We start from the raw sequence: 19,859 nt of genomic DNA, 5'->3' as shown, positions 1-19,859 counted from the left end.
AAATATTTTAAAGTAGAATCATAAAGGAAAGTGACATCTTATCAGCAGTCATGTAGTAAAAGAGACATTTTCTTGATTTAGCAAATAATTGATTATGGTTTTGAAAACTGTAAAACTGTAAAACTCAACAAAATTAGGGAAAATAATGCATAAACAAGCTTTCCAGCCTTCGTGGAAAAAATAAGCCATAGTGGTTGCTCACAATGCGTGATACTAAGAACATTCAGCTGTAAGAAGTTTAACAAAGCAAACAAAGCACATTCCTCCACATAAAACTAGTCATAACACCACACAGAAATCACAGTTATATTGAAGTCTCAAAATTGCAGTACTTTATTTTTTTTTAGTTAGTTAGTTAGTTAGTTGATAAAAGCATCAATAGGGAAACAAGGAAAAATCCCCTTTAGAAAGTATCTAAACAATTTCATGTAAAACTGTTTATATTTAATTTAATTCATTATATTGACTTTCAGTGTTTCATTCCCACCCTCTTTACAGCAGGCAGCTGGCAGTTCTCCAGAGCAGTTCATTGTGAAGCATCTGGCTGCAATTAGGTAAGAGGTCAAGTCTTTTCTCAAAATCAACTTTTCATCTTACTATGGTATGGTTCTGTCTCCATGGAAACTGCAATGGAAATGTTCCTAATGTACAATCTGATGGAGGTGGTGCAGCGGCAGAAATTTTACTCGACAACTGCTTGCGCACAGTGTTGTGGATGTGTGACTGTGGGGGCTGAGAACGAAAGCAGAAAGGCACAACCAGTCTGAGTTCAAAAGTTTTCAGACAACCAAGTTTAATGAAAGTGTTATGCAGTGGTTTCAATAACTTGAATTTTCTGAAGCAGGAGGATTTAGTAGCCCCTATATTAACATTGCTAAATCAGTCCTAACTTTTGGCCTTACCTTCCCACACTGATTGAAACTCACAGTTACAAAAGCTTAATTCTCTCTTCACCTTAAATCTAATGAAAGTGTTCAAGTTACTTCTAGAGGCAATAACCAGAGATCCCTCCTCTTTCTATTTTTGTGAACATATTTAGTTCTTAATAGTCTCAACACACACACACACTCAGTCACATAGCACCACACATGCTGTTTCTTCTACTCTAAGTCGTTACCATAGATACCACATGGTGAGGCTCATGAAGTACAGTGGGTCCATCTCACGTGGGAGAAATCATGTATTTATAGAAGCATTGTGGTGGGGCCAGAAATGAGTTGAGACAAAGCACTTTTTTGAGTAATAACAGTGGATGAAGTGAAGCAGACTGAAAGGAACATTGTCAGTAGAGACTTTAGAATGTCTGTGTGTATGTGCTTTTGTGTAATTTAAAAAAAATAGTCTAACACAAGAGCTATCCATGGTGCTGAACTTAATGTACAGTAGAACATTTAGAATATTATCATTTAGAACAAGTACTATGTTTCTCTCTGCCTTTTCTTTCTATAGCTTCTTCTGTCCATGTGAGCACACTTTCCTGAATACCATAGTCATATTTCATCTTCCAAGGCAACTTTTATAACCACAGGGACATACTGCTTTATTCTGGTTCTGCAATCTAAGAACTCTTGATACCCCAAAGTGTCAGCAAGTTTTAAGAAGTTTCTTTCAATAATCTGCAAGCTTTGCATCCAACTCCTAATGAGGCTGTTACATGTGTTACGGGGAATCAAATACAGAGTGAAAATCATGACATATTCAATTAAACCCATTTTTGTCGAATAATGAACTGATTAACAAACTCCTACTTGAAGGCATTTTTTCTATATCAAAACACACTGGATTTTGAAGTGGGTCCCCTTATCTTCCAAGTAATTTTACTTCTTAAAATGACATAATTGAATTGCCTCCCACCCTAGCGTATGAGGTGTATTGTTCTCACAGAATGAGGCATACCTAATTGCAATCCATCATAATCACTGTGCCTTTTTCATCTCAGTTGAGAGCTTAAGTCGAATGAATGGTTAAGTGATTATATTTTGTGGAAATATTGTCTGTTAAATTTAATGACTTCCCATTATTTGAAACTGCTCACTTGACATGGGCTTTAAAAACCTAATGACCAATTACAATGAAAGTATGAACTGGACCAGATGAAACTGACAATGAAATGTCAGAGCATGTTCGCTACAGCAGGATAATCAATAAAACTGGTTAAAAGGTTCACCAAATCTGACTGTTATCATTGCTGATTTTCAGGTTGTAAGATTAATACTTGTCTTATATAAAGATCTGAATTTACATGGCTCCCTATTTAGCTGCTTTAACTATCTGCTCCACCACTCCCAGCATCACTGGCTGTGGATGTTTGGATTAGATAGAGACTTATAGTAATTCAGTCAGGATGTGAGCAGTTTCAGAACTGTCTGAAGTCACTTAGTATGTCTTTCAGCCATTTAGGGAACACACTTTGCAAGTAAGCACACCAGTAGCACACTAGGCAATACTTGATTCCTGCACACACTTCTCTTCTCAGTGTCGTACTTCAGTTGTGTGAATATTGAATAGATTATCTGAATTAGTGATATCTGACAAGTAGAGATTAGAACTATCTGTACTGCTGTGTCCATTGCTTCTTCCAGCTGCCAGCTAAGCTCTATATCATGCAAGCATATGTGTTTGTGCATGTGCCTGTTTACGCTATATATATGAGCCTCTACATTCTCGTAATATTGGAGCTATTGCTAAGCACACTAAGTGCATTCACTTCAATGAAAAACAAACAAAAAAATGGCTTTTTGTCAAGGATCATTCACAATATAAGCTTGTGCGAACAAAGAGAATGAGGTCAGAAGCCTCTCATGGTCAACACACTCTGGTTGGTCAGATGGCTCGACAGGATCAAGATGATTATGACATTGAGGTCAGATGGAAACTGTCAATGATCCACTTCTAATACAGTACTACCTCCATGACTTATGCTATATCTACTGCCTCTTTTGCTTTTACTTTGTTGATGCTGCATCTGTATCTGCCATCGGCACAGAGCCACTGGCAATTATAACATTATTGATTTAAACTAATGTTGATGCAATAATGGAAATGGACTGGAAAGGATTAAATCGAAAGTTGCTCATTTTCCATCCCAATATTAACAGCAAAGTTGGTGCTATGTTTCATATTCTCTATAGCGTTACACCAGGCTACAACAGGCTATTTTACTGTAACTTTGAAGGAATCCATATGAAACATATATAAACAGAAAGCAACTTTTTTTCATATTTATGCTATGTGGTTTCAAATCACATTTTGAGATCATTATATAACTTGTGTTTTGAGTACAAAGAGAGCAGTGTTGAGGGATTATGTTGCGCAATCAGTCTTCACATTTTAATGCTGTCAGAAGAAAATCCTATATTTTCTCTCCCTTATATGAATTATTGATAATATGACTATGATACCACTTATAATGAAATAGTAATGCTACACTGCAAGAAAATATTCTACCTCATTGATCGCTGAAGATATGAAACTACAAAAGACTTGGTGAAGTTGGTCGAGAGCATTCGATTCTTTTTTTCTCTATTGTAGGAAATCTTATCTTTTTTTTTTAAGTTCAGCCTATGTTCAACACAGGAGTTATGATAAGCCTTTTTTCCACAGTATTGCTAGTGGTACAGTGACCATACACAGTGGTTGTGTTACCTTTATCAGGAACCCATAGATTGAATGACAACTGTATTTTACATTACATAAAAAAACAAAAGTGCAGATAACTGGATGAGCCACTGAAAGCTCAACACACCAGTAAATATGATGCAATTTTACCAGTTGTGTTTTCCCAAAAGAAAAAAAAAAAGATGTCAGTTTGGGGTAGCTGACTTTGACAGTACTGTATGTCCCCCTTGTTCTTGGCCTGTTGAATTTGGACATGCACTAAATGCATCTACCACCCACTCCACTCAACCACCCAGCCACTATATGAATCATGCTTCATTTCTAGTAGCAATTCTCTTTTTTTTTGTTTTAGTAAGTCTAGTGCTTTCACACATGTGAAGACAAATACTAACGTGTACACACACGTAACAAAAGCTGAGAGAGTAGCAAATATTCTTTAAAAGGGATGCTTCATGCAAAAAGGTCTCTGAGTATATTGTCCATTGATATGATCGTGCTATATCTGGGTAAGCTTCCTCTTCTTCTCCACCCTGTCTCTCTCCATCGCTCCCCTCCAGCCTCTCCTAGCACAGTATACGTTGTTATTTTCGTCAAGTCACAACACTGTACAAAAACTCTAGTTGCATTTTAAACCTGTGTATTTCTTGGAAGAAGCTATGTCCAGATAATGCAACCCCCTCCCTCTTCTTCACTCTCTTGAAAACTCTTTAGGCTTTTCCAGCTGAGCGGTTCAGGCTGAGGCGGGCGCAACCGCACTAGAGGGGAAGTCAAGTCGTGCTGGACTGGCGCGATATCCTCGCACGGTTTACAACTAAAGGAAGACCTGACCCGCAATTAATCATGCCTCTAAATTATGAAATATGCTGATTGTAAAAGTTGACCTGGGATTTCTAGTTGTCGGATGTTTGCGAGGCATGGCTTTCCTTTTAACTTGCTTATTTCTGTTTTGGTGAGTATGGCAACTATCTTCTCTGCATGTTCTCGGACTTTTACGCACGGCAGAAACAGAAACGGCAGAGAAACACTGTAATTTCAAACGTTTTCATACCTCGTGAAAAAAAGCTGCCATCGGTGTCTGTGTCTTTAGTTACAGTGCGAGCAGTGTTTGGGGAAATCAGCACAGCGAGACCAGTATCTATTTGGATAACATCACGCGTATATTGGATAGATTACTGGATGGCTATGACAACAGGCTGCGACCTGGATTTGGAGGTATGCTAATGACCGAATATAATTGTAAATTAATTAACATTGCCTCTTCATTTCTTGCTTTCTTGTTTTCTTCTCTGAGGATATAAAGTTTTACTCCTGTGGATGTGTGCCTCATTTGCATTTAGCCTCCGCGCTGTATTAACTAATAACTATTACAGTTCCTTTCCCCTTTACATCATTACAAAATCACCAGCTAACTACTGTGAGCCTGACAATTTCATGTAGTTTATTTAATTAATTAAATTTCTGTCTCAATCTTAGTCTATGGATGGGTTATAGATTACATAAAGCTTTAATGTTTAACCCCTTTACATTTGGATGAACATGAAATTGTTTAATCAAAAGTTTTTGCAAAAACAGTCACTTCCTCCTGTTGTAGGTCCAGTTACAGAGGTCAAAACTGACATCTTTGTCACCAGCTTTGGACCTGTTTCGGATGTTGAGATGGTATGTAAACCTTGCGGACTGCTGAAGCACTGATTAAGGATAAACAGGCAAATTCATTGGCTGTCATTCAAGTGCAAGTGTTTCATTACTGGCTAAAATATATTGCATAAAAATAAAATGTACAGTTTGCACTGTAACTATAAGCATATAGTCTTAACTCGTGGTTTGCTCAGCCTTCATTATTCCAGCATTTGGGCAGGATGTCATTAGTACAGCTTAGGATTTTAATCTGGTTGACAATCCTCCCACCAGTGAGGCAGAGAGAGATGTGGCTGATGTTGGGACGGGATAGGCTAGATACTCCTGCCATGGGATAGGCTGAACGATGGATGTCTTTGTGCTTTATGCTGTGTAGGCTTTAGGCATTAGTTACTGTGTGACAACCTCTAAAACCACTGATATGCCAGTGGCAGTTGTGTTGAGAAGCCTGTAAACAGCTTTTTAGGGGAGCAAGGTGATCCATTTGCTTAAAGATCAAGATGGAATCATTGTAGAAATTGTTTTTACTTTACGGATAAAACCAACAGCATACATTTATCTGTTAGCTCCGTTAATCACTCAATCAAGATTTAAACTTACAATAAAATTTTATTTTCTATAGGAAGTAGAGCAAAAGATAATGAAACGTTCTAAAACAAGAAAAGATGTATTATGCCTTTGTTTTTATTTTTATAGACAATCCATATTTTAGATTTTGCTAGTAAGGTAAGGAATTGATGAATAGTCATAAAAAGAAAATAAATAAAAAAGAGCCAACAAAAAAATGGCAGAACAAGAAAACAACTCATCACATTGGCAATTCTCTGTCAAGCTGGTTCCTCTGAAATCATGGCTCATAAAACCATCTGCCATTCTCTCCAGGGGTACTAGATAATAATGGCACAAGATAGTAGATGCAGGGTAGCAGCAGCACCAGTAGTAGGACTAATGGTAAACGTAGTAAATAAACTGTTAACCCTTTTCTAGGAATACACCATGGATGTGTTCTTTCGCCAAACGTGGATTGACGAACGGCTAAAATTTGAGGGTCCAATAGAGATCCTGCGGCTCAACAACCTAATGGTCAGCAAGATCTGGACACCCGACACCTTTTTCCGGAATGGCAAGAGGTCGATCTCTCACAACATGACCACCCCCAACAAGCTGTTCCGTATCATGCAGAACGGAACTATCCTCTACACCATGAGGTAACAAGGCTGGACAGTGACATCCAAACCCAGCCAAGACCAGAATAGAGCACAAACCTGGAAAGCAAATTGAAAAAAGAATAAAATAGGCATCCAAGAATATGCACGGACATGAAAAGGAGAGCCATTCCAGAAACAAGATATGTGCCATCTGATGCTGAAAACAACCCTTGAAAGCAATTCAAACAAACATGACTCCAGCTTTGTTCCAAAAGCAGATAGATCGTATGAAAAAAACACTCCGAGTCAGTGATTGCACATAAACTGATTTTTATGAATAATTAGTTTATCTGAATGGATCAACTTTTCTTTTAAAGATCAAGACTAAATTCAAAAGCTTAACATAACACATTCATTAAATTAGGATATTTACAAAGCCACAATGGATTCATGTTCATAGATCTCTAGGATGACCTGGCTGGTTATAGACCATGAGTGAGAGTTCAAACATATTGTTTGATGGAAATTAAGCAAGAACTCTGTGTCTATTATTTATTTATTTTTGTTATTTTTTAGGTAACTGACATGAAAAGTTGGAATTGTAGAAGAATGAAGTTCACTATGGCATTACTTAGTGAGAGACTTTAGAAAACTTTATTGAGACACTTAGTAACAATATGTTTATGTGACTATTAAATTCAGTCCTCCTACATTTATAGGGAAAACATTGTCTTCAAAGATCTCCCCTACTTAGCAGCAATGCATGCTTGTCTTCATTTTTATCTGCTACAAAGATGATTTCTTAGATTTTAATTAATGCCTCACCTGTGTCTTTTATTGAAATGTCTATACTGCATTTTTCTGGAGCTTCAGATTTATTACAAGATTGTGGTCAGATATATCTGATCAGCTTGTGTGCAAGAGTTCTAAGGACACTAGTGTTTGCTTACTGTTTGAGACCATCGTTCTGTAGTGGCAATATTTGATCAGTCCATGGTCCATGCTGTACTTCTCAGTCACTGCGTGGTCAGCTTTAAGCACCAACGCTACTTGGTTATGTTTCAAAATAGAAAAAGGTTTTGATAACCTGACCTCACCCAAAGAACATCAATTGTACTTTCTGTTAAATCACATATGCCTCATTATTTCCCAGCACACCCAGCAGCAACATACAGACATGCTTGCCTTATCAAACATCAAACAAAGCTGAACTTGGTGGTTAAGAAATCTTCTATTTATGGGGTAATCTAATATTGAGTTTGGTGTTTAAATTATATATATATATATATTCAATTTCACTCATCTTTGAAAGCAGCAACACTGGTCAGAATTTGGCACCTAAACACCCTAACAGTAGAAAAAGTTCATGGTACAGAGTCAGCATGGAAAGAGGTGGAAAACACGATGGTCTTTCTGGATTTAGAAACATTGAATTTATGTTTCAATGTGTCTAGAGATGCAAATATTAAGTCTGAAGAGTGAAGGCTCATTTTTATGCATTTCCTCTATCATGCTGTGCGATGTTAAGAGGTTGTGATCATTTCATTCATCTCTGTCAGATCAGGATGTCTCAAATACATATTCTCTCTCAGTGTGTCAACCAGTGTGCAACATGGCACCTCACTGAAAAGATTCTGTTTAAAACGGCAGCCATTACTTAGCTTGTATGAGTGTATCAAATATAAATCAAACACTCATTTAAACTCTTTTCCATTCTGACAGATTAACTATAAATGCAGAATGCCCCATGCGCCTGATGAACTTCCCAATGGATGGTCATGCCTGCCCACTCAAGTTTGGGAGTTGTGAGTGTGTTTTTTGTTAAGCCTCACTGGTTTGACAGATGGTGTCACTCTCCAAAGATCACCCTGTCACAGAGTATTTGACCATCTGACAAGATATTTTCAAAGATATGACTTTGAAATGTAACATACTTTACATTTGAGAACTGAAAATAAATATGTTCCTCATTCTGTATGCTGAGTTATTCATTTGTATGGTTATTCAATTATGTGATTTCATACATTTAAAAAAAAAAGCTGTAGGCCATGATAGAAATATTAAGTCCCAGAAACCAACTATTTTTTGTTACTTAAAAGAACTAAATTTGAACAACGGTCCTCTTTCATTCTATTTAGATGCTTACCCCATCAGCGAGATTGTGTACACATGGAAGAAGGGACCTCTGTCTTCTGTTGAAGTGCCACAGGAATCATCTAGTCTGTTGCAGTATGACCTCATTGGTCAGACAGTATCAAGTGAGCGGCTCAAGTCCAACACAGGTGAGCAGAATGTTTTTGAATATACCCCAAGGTCTGTTGTGTATTCAGATGAGGTCACTGTTTCGCAACTTTGAGTTGAGACGATACAATTTACTCATAGTTTCCTCAAGAGACAAACTGTGTTCAGGTAAAAGTTCGGAATATCATTGGGATTAAATAAACACATTTTAAATATGAAAAAGTTGTCATCATCACCAGTATAATTTTGAACAAACTGAGTATTTTACATTTAAAAGATGAATTGGGATTTCTTTTTTCAGCATTTGTGTATCATTGGCTGTAAAAACTGTCTTTGGTGTTTTGTAATTTTGTAGGTGAATATGTCATCATGACTGTCCACTTTCACCTCCAAAGGAAAATGGGTTTCTTCTTGATTCAGACTTACATTCCTTGTATAATGACTGTTATCTTGGCTCAAGTCTCTTTCTGGATTAATAAGGAATCAGTTCCAGCTCGGACTGTGTTTGGTAAGTTCTCCTTTAATTCACTTTCCTCACGCACTTCTCTGTACAACTTCCAATATGACTTTCAAGCTTAATTTCCAAGTAAATTAGGGAACAAGGATTTAATACATTAATTTCCTCTTGGAATAGAATCTTTGGAAAATTCAAGACCAATCTTGTTTCATCTGCCAAAATTGCAGCCATATGGTCTTACAGATAACCGAGGCTCTTTTCAAATGAAAATGGCTCAATCCATTGTAGTTTTGAATAAAGAACTTTGAATAGAAATATGCAACGAGGCAAATCGAGATCATGTTAATTCAGTGATGAGAAGTTCTGAGGAGTTTTAAAAGCTGTGCATTTGCATCACCTATTATGGGGTTCCTTCTTACATTTTGACTGTAAAAAAAATGTTAAAAAAAAATTTAACTCAGTTTATCTTCATCTGTTCAAACTCAGTGGAAATGCTAATAAATCCATGGCTGTCATTATATTATAGCCATTAAAAACAGCCTCTGGGCATTTAAGTTTTAGGTGATTTAGGTTGAAATGCTCCTTTATTGAAGCTACCAGATTTAACTTGTTTCTGTGCATATATGGAAAGCTGATAACTGTTGAACAACAATTGCTGTTACGGACAAATTTCCAACACATAAAGAATAAAGATGTTAGAGATGATGTTTTGTACATCCACAACACTTTGCACGGACTGACAGAGCAATGAAAATCAGAAAACCACAGCATGCTGGTTGTAACATTAGTAGTGTGTTATATACTCATTGAAACATTAGCATTATGACCAAGCCTGATACATTTAATTTCTTTTCATCCAAGAGACATGCTGTGCAAACATGACGTACTAAACTGACTATCTTCAAAGGGAATTTTTGTGTTTTTCTCTGTATATCTGTTGTGAAATGGCTCCATATTGACGAAACAAAACACTGTAGACTTTTCTGTTGATGCAACATAAAACAGTAAATTGAACTTAACTGTACAAACATTCATATCCATATCTTTTGCACTCTGATTGATTTAAACTGCTCATGCAACCTTCTACAAGAGAACAAAGACAGACAGTCATCAGATTCTGTTTTAAACTCTCTTCATTTGCTTTATTCCTTCTCCACTGTGGTGTCGCTGAATTAATTTGGAATAAATGTCCTTTCTGAAATTGGTCATGCTAGGGCAGAGAGGGGGAGGATGTTTACTTGGCACTCTTCCGAGCACTCACAGGTTCCGCTTGCTCGCATTACATTACGCTACAGTTGCCACCAAGCTCCTGCCTCAGGACCAAAGAGAATGAGAGACACTGAACAAAGACAGAGGTGCACTAGGAGGAAGGACGAGGACAAAAGGAGACAAAGCAAAAATGGGAAAATGTGTGAAAGTACACGGACGTTATCATTTCTAAATATATTTCCTCTCTGTTAAAACTCAACAAGCTGCAGCTGAGAGGAGAGACATTGGTGGTTCTTGTAGCTTATGGTTCTAGGGTCTATTATCTTCAGAAGTGAGCCACCACTACAACATGCTTGCACTCTTGTTCAGAGAATGAATCCCAGGCATTAGCGTTTGCATGGAAGCCCTATGCAGTATGCACATCTGCGGCAACTCATTAATCTCACTCATTCTGCTGTTTTCATTTCACTCAGCATTGGGTGTATCATAAAGTGGGTGTTCTCATGGTGGGCTAGCAGTAAAACTTTTTTTTTAGGAGAGGTTATATACTAAATTAAATGTTTAATTTAGATTAAACATGCTAAATTAATGGACAAGCTTCAAAACTAAAGTGAAAAGGTTCCTGCTTATGAGCTCATGAAGTTATTTAACAGTACTGTGGAAAATTCCATAACTGAGGAGAAGAGAAGGGAAGAGAAGAGAAGAGACTGTACATTATGTCATAGTATGTTGTGTTCTGGCTTGTTAACAACCTCTTCAAGAGCTGAGAGTCCCTTGAGCACAGGTCTTGCTGACTTAATTGAGTGTGGCCTAATTTTTACCTTACTTTTTCCCTGTAAAAGGACATGAATGCCCCAAGCATTTAATTTATATCCTGTCTTTATACTTCATCCCCCTGCCTCCTACGCTCTTCTTTTCTCATTCTCTTGATGCTCCCTCCTACCCTGACAAGCTTTCTTCTCATGTCCCTCCTCCTTTTTGCAATCGTTTAACTTGTGCTTGTGATTGAGACAGTTGGCGTTGGTTGATTGTTGGAGGAGGCTGTATTTGGGAGTTCTCAGCTTTTACTACTGAAGTGTTGTGAAAATGCTTTTGAAACAACATTTGTTGCATAAACCCATTTCATAAGTTTCAAATCTGCTAATGAAATATAAACAACTATAGCAAGAATTTGGTAAGAGAATGGACAGCAGTATTTAATGTTTTTTTGTCTCTGCATGTTTTAGCTCAATGAAAGTGAATTAGACATGTGTTCTGTTACTCGGTCCCTTAAGTAGTTGTTTCTTGTCACTATCTTTAAGTGATTTATTACAGTAAGGATTAAATCTGAGCAATACTGACCATCCTTGTTGACATTATTCACATACAAACTAATTTTAACTACAAGTTAATTTTTATTATTTACTAGACTGATATCAGTGTCATTTTCTTTTTTTTTTAATTTTCTGTAATTCTTACAATGTTTTCTGCACTTCAGTATGTAACAAAGTGTAAAATCTAGACAAACTTTTGACAAACCTTTATGTTCCTTTTTTAAGTTTCTGCTTGTATCTTCTCACCCTTAGCTCATGCTATGGCTGATTAACAGGCACAGGTACCTATATAAAGATTATATATAAAGGTGCCTATATAAAGAAAGTTAAGTTAAAAAGCCTTATAGCCTGACATTATGGCCATGAAACAGAGGGGATGCCATGCATCAAAGGTCTTCCTTGGAAAATTTTATTTAATTTGCACTAAACTGTATTTACATTTTTTATTCTTTGTTTAGTAAAATTACATTGTATAATCGCTGCTCCACATTATGCTGTTAGGGGCCTGTTTGTAAGTGTACACATACAGCGACTTGTGTTGTTTTCTATGTTATCATATATTCTTTAGAAAAATATTGATTAATGACATAATTAATATTAAATACTACTATTCATTCATCATTCCATCAGTTTAGTAGTGATCACAAAACACACACATATTTATTTATATTTAGTTTGGGTCGCTAATTTTACTGTATATAAATCCCTACATTTACAATCACCAAACACTCAGTTGAAAGCTTCAGCAATTTTCTGCTTGTGCTACAATATTTTAGTGAGAGAGTAAACGTGAAGACTTCTGGTTGGTTTGCACAGCTCACCAAGATTTCAATCTGCTACCTCCCTGCTTTGCCGAGTTCCCAACCCTGTCTTGCCCAACGGTCCCGAAGCTGGAGGCTTACAAAGTTAGCTCCTGTTTGACAGGAAGAAAGTGAGCCAGCCTCTCACTACCTCTTACAGTGCTACAGTTCCTTACTCATCTTTGTTTCTACTGTGTTCTCCACCATCCAATCAAAACATTTATTTCCCTTTATTTCCACAAGATAATCTGTGTATCCACCATGACAAGTATATGCATATATGTGTGTATATATATATATATATATATATATATATGTATATGTATAGTCTTTCGGGTTTGCTTGATTTTAGTATATCTAAAATTATTTGATAGTTGTTTAAAAAACACTTTTTTGAAGAAAAAATAAAAGGTCAAGGGCATATCAATGTCTACAAATAAAGTATGAATGTTGAGCAGGGAGCAGTTTGCAGAACCTAAACAATAAATCTTGTTTTCAAAGCAAAACAACTGACCTGGTTCTGTCCAACATTTCAGAAAATGTTTCTATTTGCACACTACAACAGTAAACCAGAACAGTACAATTAAGACAGCAAGAATAAAAACAAAATATATACCAAGATGTGTAGTCGGGATCAATATGTTTCTAACTTTTGCTTCCTGTTTGTTGTCAGGCATCACCACTGTGTTGACCATGACAACACTCAGTATCAGCGCCCGCCACTCCCTCCCGAAAGTTTCCTATGCCACTGCAATGGATTGGTTCATAGCCGTTTGCTTTGCTTTCGTCTTCTCCGCCCTCATTGAGTTTGCGGCTGTCAACTACTTCTCCACCGTTCAGGCCAACCGGGAGTTGCGGAAGGCAGCAGCTATGAAGGCGGCAGCTCAAGAGGCAGCAGCTGCAGCTGCAGCTCCTGCTCCAGCCGCAGGGAATGATGGAGAGGTTTCATCAGTAAGTCTGGCTCACTTTTTCACACTTGTGTTTACATGTGCCAGCATATGTTCTAGTATCTACATTAACATATGTAAACTCATGCTTGAAATTCACTAGCTGAAGATGGTGGATAAAGCCATCTGTGGCTAAAATGTGTTGTCACTTTAGCCACTTTGTGTTAAATTAGGGTAACACTTTTTTAGTTTTTACACCCCTGATACTATTGTAAATACACAAACTCTTCCATTATACTTTTTTCTATCTTTTAAACCTCACTGCTTGGAACTGTCAAACATGTGGCAGTTACTTCAGTTAGTAAATATAAAAGCCATTTCTAAATACCCTGTCCTTTGAATGGCTGTACAAATGATGGTGGGACTGCTGGTGTTGCACATATACAGTCTATGTAAGCTACATAGTTGCTGTCATAGATATTGATCAGAGCTGATGCCACACCATAGAAAAATACCTTGTCCTACTTAAATGCAACTACATGATATTCTTGAATACCATTAAGAGAACTGAGTTCCCAATCAATAGAAAGTTCATTGCTGTAACAGCACTCGTTCTGTTGGACATTCACATTGTAAAATTTTGGCAATGTCAGCTCAGCGCTAACAGTTCTGGCTTTACCACAATGTTACACCACCACCTTAAGAAACATGATGATGGACATGCTGAGAGAGGTAGCAGTATTATTCTATTATTATAGTATTATTGTATTAGCAGTAGCTTTAACATTAAGAAATTAGTTACTATGTGCAATTGCACCATGAGAAGTCTTGCTGAAAAGCTCCCGTGTGCAGTTCACCGAATCCCTCTGTGAGCTTATGTAAATTCTTACTCACAGAAGGTGGGCGACATTTTTTAACTGAATGGTCAGTACTCTGTTCTTTGTTGAACTAGTCTAGGTTCTAGTCTGGATGCATACATATAATTTGTCTCTGTCATATCTCAGTATGTGTGGCTCTATTTAATGCTTTTATATATATATATATATATATATATATATATATATATATATATATATATATTTATTTATGATTAATTCTCTCAGTATTGTCTCTGCTTTTCTTTATCATTCATCCCATCTGTCTATGTACTATATACTCAATATATGTGGCATTAGCTTTTAAACACAGATACATTTTGATACGTTGCTTGTCATCTGTGCCTTTTACTTTTTTGTAACAGATAACAAACTCAGCAAAATTTACTTTTATGTTGTTTATTTTCCATTTTCCTACATTATTAACAACTGTCATAAAACTCTTATGATTATACAACAACTACAGTTTAATGATCCCTTTCCACAACTTGTTTTTTTATTTCTCATTCTGCTCTGCTTAGATTTTGCAACAATTCAGGCTTTTAGAAATTGTGTTTCTATGTAAGCAGTTTAATTTGCTGAGTTCATTTTTTTTTATTTCTGCATGGTGAAGGTGCTTTCTTTAACGATTTGATAGATGAGATTAACCTGTGGCTTTTAAAGATAGGCTGGGAGCTGCAGTTTGTATGTGGTCAGGGACATGGCAGCTGCTCTTTCAGTAGGTTACATCCAGTAGGCACTAATGGTCAGGAGAGCATTGTGTAAAAGTGTCTTCTGTTGTGTTATTGGGGTCTACCTTCGTCAGCATTCTGCTAAACTTACTGCAGCATGACTTCAAAGTGTGTCTTTGTGCTAAACTAGCCTGCCTGCAGTTTAAACGTGTGGTGCTTTATGGTTTGAGATCTTTTTATCATCAGTCATCACTGAACACTTTGTTTGGAACACTTACCTGCTTGTGTGGTTATCTAATCTGCAACATCACATCATATAGGCACTGTGCAGTGGATGAAATAATACAAATCTTATAGAGAAATAAATTGATCACAGTCTGAAAGTTAGTGCCTGACATAGTGGACAGACTTTCAAACACACCTGCAAAGTTGTTTGAAACCCTTCATACAGTGTTAGTTTATTAGAATCCCAATTTAGCTACAGCACTTCAGCAGCTTTTCTTGGGGTCAACTCAGAGCTTTAAATTGTGACAATGCCAACGTATATGACATAACATAAACTGGTAATGCAATACAGTGCAACAGCTGCAACACAAAAACATAAAGTCTAAAGAACAACTAAACAAGCCAGATAGCCTCCCATTAATTCAATATTTGCGCCTTACAAAGTTATTGACATTTATAATAGTTGAATATCAGTTGATGTTGGTCAAGCTTTTTGTACCTTTGAATAATTCTCATGTGTTTGTAGACAAAGAGACTTTTATCTTTATTTCAATGTGGGTCACTCTTTTACATTAATTTTACACAAACAAATTTCATGGTAATCTGGAATAAATCACAAGCCAGTCCTTGCATGTTTTTCATTAAAACACTACTGGGAAATCAGACTCAATATTTTACCCAACCCAGATGTTACCATGATAATCATGAGTAATGGAATCAGTATGAGTACATATTTTTTCAGTACAGTATTTGATTACGTACAGCTTGTGTTGTTACAATTTCCCCTCATTCATAAGCTACATAAAAAAAAGATGGAAATGGTTTTGTAGGATTTTGTTTAGGGAAAGGTCTTATTCATGAACCAAGTAAAAAGAGGATGGCCAGGTTGGTTGGAGCAAACAGACTGATAACAGTAACCTCCACAACCATTTCTTACAATTTTGATGAGCAGAAAAATATCCAAGAAGGCACAAATGAGTAAAGACATGCTACAACAGCAAAGGACCTTGTCAGGTTTTGCTCCTGAGAGCCAAGAAAAGAAGATAGAGGCGGCTGTGGACATGGGCCCACTAATACTGGACAGCTAAAGACTGTAAAAGTGGAGCTTAGTCTGATGAATCTTAGCTTCTACTGAGGCGTTCTCCAGATGGTAAAGTCAGAATTTGGCATCACCAGAGTAAATACTTGGATCCAAACCTGCCTCGTGTAAACAGTCCACTGCTGTCGCTGGTTCAGTGGTGTGGAAAATCTTTTTGTGGCTCACTTTGCACCTTTCAGTAGTTATTAATACTTTCCTCAACATTATTTACATATATTCTAATGCATCCCAATGTAACCAGAAAACTTATAAGTAACTAACTAATAAGTAAGTTTGTCCACATGTCCCAAACATAAAACTTTCACAATCCATGGTCGTAAATTGTAAGATGGCGATATATCGACTGCTGTTTTCTATTGAGCAGCATTTAGTTATGACATGAGGGTAAGCACTACCTATGAGTCATAAAAAGTGTACACTGTAGGCCTGTAGACGTTTTTTCAAATGTCGAACCATGTATTTCCTTTTTTTTTGGTTTGTTTTTAACATTCAAATCTCACATTTACAATAATTCTACCCCTTATCCTGACCTTTTCACTTTAAATCTTAACTATCTGCAGCTAAGAATATAAGTAGAGAAGTAAAGAATAGCAAGTGGGAGAGAAGTTCAAAAATGCCATGACTGTGGAAAATGTTGCACAGGAAGGACATTCTTGGACTAGAAATCTGTTGCAAAACGTTCTGTGGATTAGTACCTTTGTTCATCCTCTCCCTCTTCTTGATAAACATTTTGTGGCCAAATACAGACACGAGACACGACATGGAAGGTGAACATCATCATATAGGAGATTGTGCAAGTATAAGGCACATGCACATGCTGATACTACAAAACCTAAGTTGCATCTGTTTAAGTTACTACAGCAAGGAAAATATAGTGATTGAACAATTATTGTGAAGCAGTGAAATTTTGAGTTGTGGACAGATAATAGTCTCATGACCACTTCTGGTTTGATAATGCAGAAAATCACGAAGGAAATGTGATTTCAAACTGGACTGTTGCAGAATGCCAGATTCACAGTATAAATTTGCAGCAGAAACTGCAGAAACTAACCAATGCAATCAAAGGACCAGTATCCTTAAAGTTTGCCGAAACCTCTTTTGGAATCCATGTTATAAAATTGAGGTTGCTTCAATATCAAAGGGAAGCCTTTCCTAGTATGAAGATGGTGTTCCTGATTAAGTGCCTGGTAATTGTATTTATTTTTACTCTCTGAATTGTTCTAAAAATCTATACTTCCTCTGTCATTTGCAGTCACTTGTGCTGCATACACTATGAAAACAAACATGTACAATCTCTTAAAAAAAAATTATTTACAACACATCCACACCACCACTCCTCCTTCTTTTCTGATGGGTCAAGCACACACGTATGTTATCTTGTGCACAAATATTCACATGTACAAACACAGAGACACATATCCCCATGACCATTCCTCTTTCAACCACCCCCCCCACACACACCTTTATTGGTTATATGTTTTGTCCACATAAACACACTGAAAAACAACACATTCTCCACTGTTGTGCTCTCACATCCCCACATAATCTGCAACAGTCACTCAAACACATATATAAACAAATTTACATTCACATAATTTGCACCAAATAATGCACCCAACATTCATAGTTAACCCATTACTTTAAACAATGTCTTATCCACCCATCCATCTCCAGTATATCCATCCATTCCTCGCTCCCTGTCCTCTATTCATTCCTGTAACTGTGTGATAACCACAGAGAGTGACAAGAGGGGACAGCCAGTGGCTCTGTGAACGATGTTGCTACAGATTATGTAAGAGCTGTAGATTAAGGGAATATCCAGCAGATCACTGGAGGCTCAGAAGAAGGAGGGCAGGCACCACAATGAAGCGGAGTGGGTAGCGGCTGTAAAAGCAAGCCCAGGCCATTTCTATGGAGCAAGATGGAGAGATGGATGTGAGAGGCCTAAGTGTTTGTGTGTGTGCACTAATTTTATAGAGAGTAACACAGAGAGAAACAGGGAGTGGGAGGGATGCATCATGGAAAATGACTGCTTTCACCAAATATGTAGGAGGGAGGTCTCTTTATTACACAATGAAAAAGGAAAAAAAAAGTTTATCACCAGGAGTGGGAACCCCATCACAATTTAAAGGACTCTGACCTGTTATGTATGTCAAGTAAAGCCATAATAGGACTGAAAATCTGACAACTGGAAAATAAACTGTTTATTTAATGACATAAACACACAGCTGTAACATGGGCAACAACAATGTTGCACACATGGTGAGTGGTGTGGATGAGTAGGTGGTGCAATATAAGGTGCTTGGAATGAACAGCCAGTAAAACATTTGTATTTGGGAAAAAAGGACAAAAAGATTTATTATTTCAAAAATATTTATTTATTTAGGCACAGCCAGAAGCGCCTGTGGTCACATAGTGATGACTGCTTGGGTGATGAGACATCCTGATTAAATCAAAGTGTTTTGATTAAGAAAATGTTCCGGTGTTTTAGCATCAAGAAGATCAGAGCAAGTCATTTTTAAATATCTTTGAAATATTTCACATCTACATCAACTGCAACTCTGCTTTTGTTTTACATGTTACTTCAAACTGTAGATATGTCAAATATGAACATAAAAGGGTCATAAAAAGATCTTAAAGACTCTCTGATGTTTTTTGTGTATTTAACTGTGTATATTCTATTCCTTCAGTGTAGCATTTACATGAACACTCCTTGGTGACTTAAGAAGTTAAGTTTGTTTGTATAGTCCAATAACCCAAATTCAACCCCACCCTATTAAAAACAAAACAAAAAAAATTAATAAATACATAAAGATGATAAAAAAATTATCTTTATATGGGCGGGTGTGTGGATACTTACAAGACCCCAGCTGAGCTTCTCTGTGTTGGAGTTCTCCCCGGTGAGTGAGAGGGTCGTCTAGCACAGAAGAGAAGCTTCTGACTGTTGTTTGTGCATAGGCACAAAACAGCAGCCTTCATGGAAAGGTGACCAGAGTGTGTTCCAAGATTAGTGGGATCACGCTACTCCGTCTCCCTAGGAAAGTTTTCTCCGGGCTGTTGAAGAGGAGGCTCCGACCACTTGTCAAGCCTCAGATGCAGGAGGAGCAGTGTGATTTTTGCCCAGGTCGTGGAACAGATCTTTACGCTTGCAAACTTATAGAGTACTGAGGGGATCATAGGAGATTGACCATTCAGTCCATATGTGTTTTGTAGACTTGGAAAAGACTTATGACCGTGTAGCCCAGAGGGATTCTGTTGGTTGGTGCTGAGGGTGTATAGGATACCAAAGCTCTTTTTACAAGCCATCTGGTCCCTGTATAACCAAATGAAGATCTGTGTCCGTATTCTTGGCACTAAGTCGAACTCATTTACAGTGCGTTTTGGACGTCCCTTGTCACCGATCCTGTTTGTGATTTTCATGGACAGGATCCCAAGGCGCAGTGGTGGAGAGGACGTTGTCTGATTTGGTCCATCTTTGTTCAAACCCTCACCTATGGTCATGAGATCTGGGTAGTGACCAAAAGAACAACATTGTGAATACAAGTAGCGGAAATAGGTTTACTTTGGAGGGTGGCTGGGCTCAGCCTTAGAGTTTGGATGAGGAGCTTGGCCATCGAGAGGGAACCCAAAGAGCCATTGCTCCTCCAAATCAAAAGCTGGCTAGCTGAGGTGGTTCAG

At 37.3% G+C, this 19,859-nt stretch overlaps 1 protein-coding gene across 1 annotated transcript in view; it reads left to right on the top strand.

Moving 5' to 3' along the window:
- The first annotated feature begins 4,187 nt into the window (after positions 1-4,187).
- gabra6b (gamma-aminobutyric acid type A receptor subunit alpha6b) overlaps positions 4,188-19,859 on the top strand; it is a 33,579-nt gene continuing 17,907 nt past the window's right edge. Inside the window, exons 1-8 of the mRNA XM_072374505.1 lie at positions 4,188-4,567; positions 4,706-4,830; positions 5,210-5,277; positions 6,244-6,464; positions 8,127-8,209; positions 8,543-8,686; positions 9,001-9,153; positions 13,098-13,375. Coding sequence (XP_072230606.1) covers positions 4,479-4,567; positions 4,706-4,830; positions 5,210-5,277; positions 6,244-6,464; positions 8,127-8,209; positions 8,543-8,686; positions 9,001-9,153; positions 13,098-13,375 — 1,161 coding nt within the window. The 5' untranslated portion in view covers positions 4,188-4,478. The remainder of the gene's footprint in view (positions 4,568-4,705; positions 4,831-5,209; positions 5,278-6,243; positions 6,465-8,126; positions 8,210-8,542; positions 8,687-9,000; positions 9,154-13,097; positions 13,376-19,859) is intronic.

Source organism: Leuresthes tenuis, unplaced genomic scaffold (assembly GCF_036924035.1).
Source record: "Leuresthes tenuis unplaced genomic scaffold, fLeuTen1.0.hap1 SCAF_21, whole genome shotgun sequence".
NCBI lineage: Eukaryota > Metazoa > Chordata > Actinopteri > Atheriniformes > Atherinopsidae > Leuresthes > Leuresthes tenuis.
The sequence above is the reverse complement of the archived record's forward strand: the minus strand, read 5'-3'. Positions and strand labels throughout refer to the sequence as shown.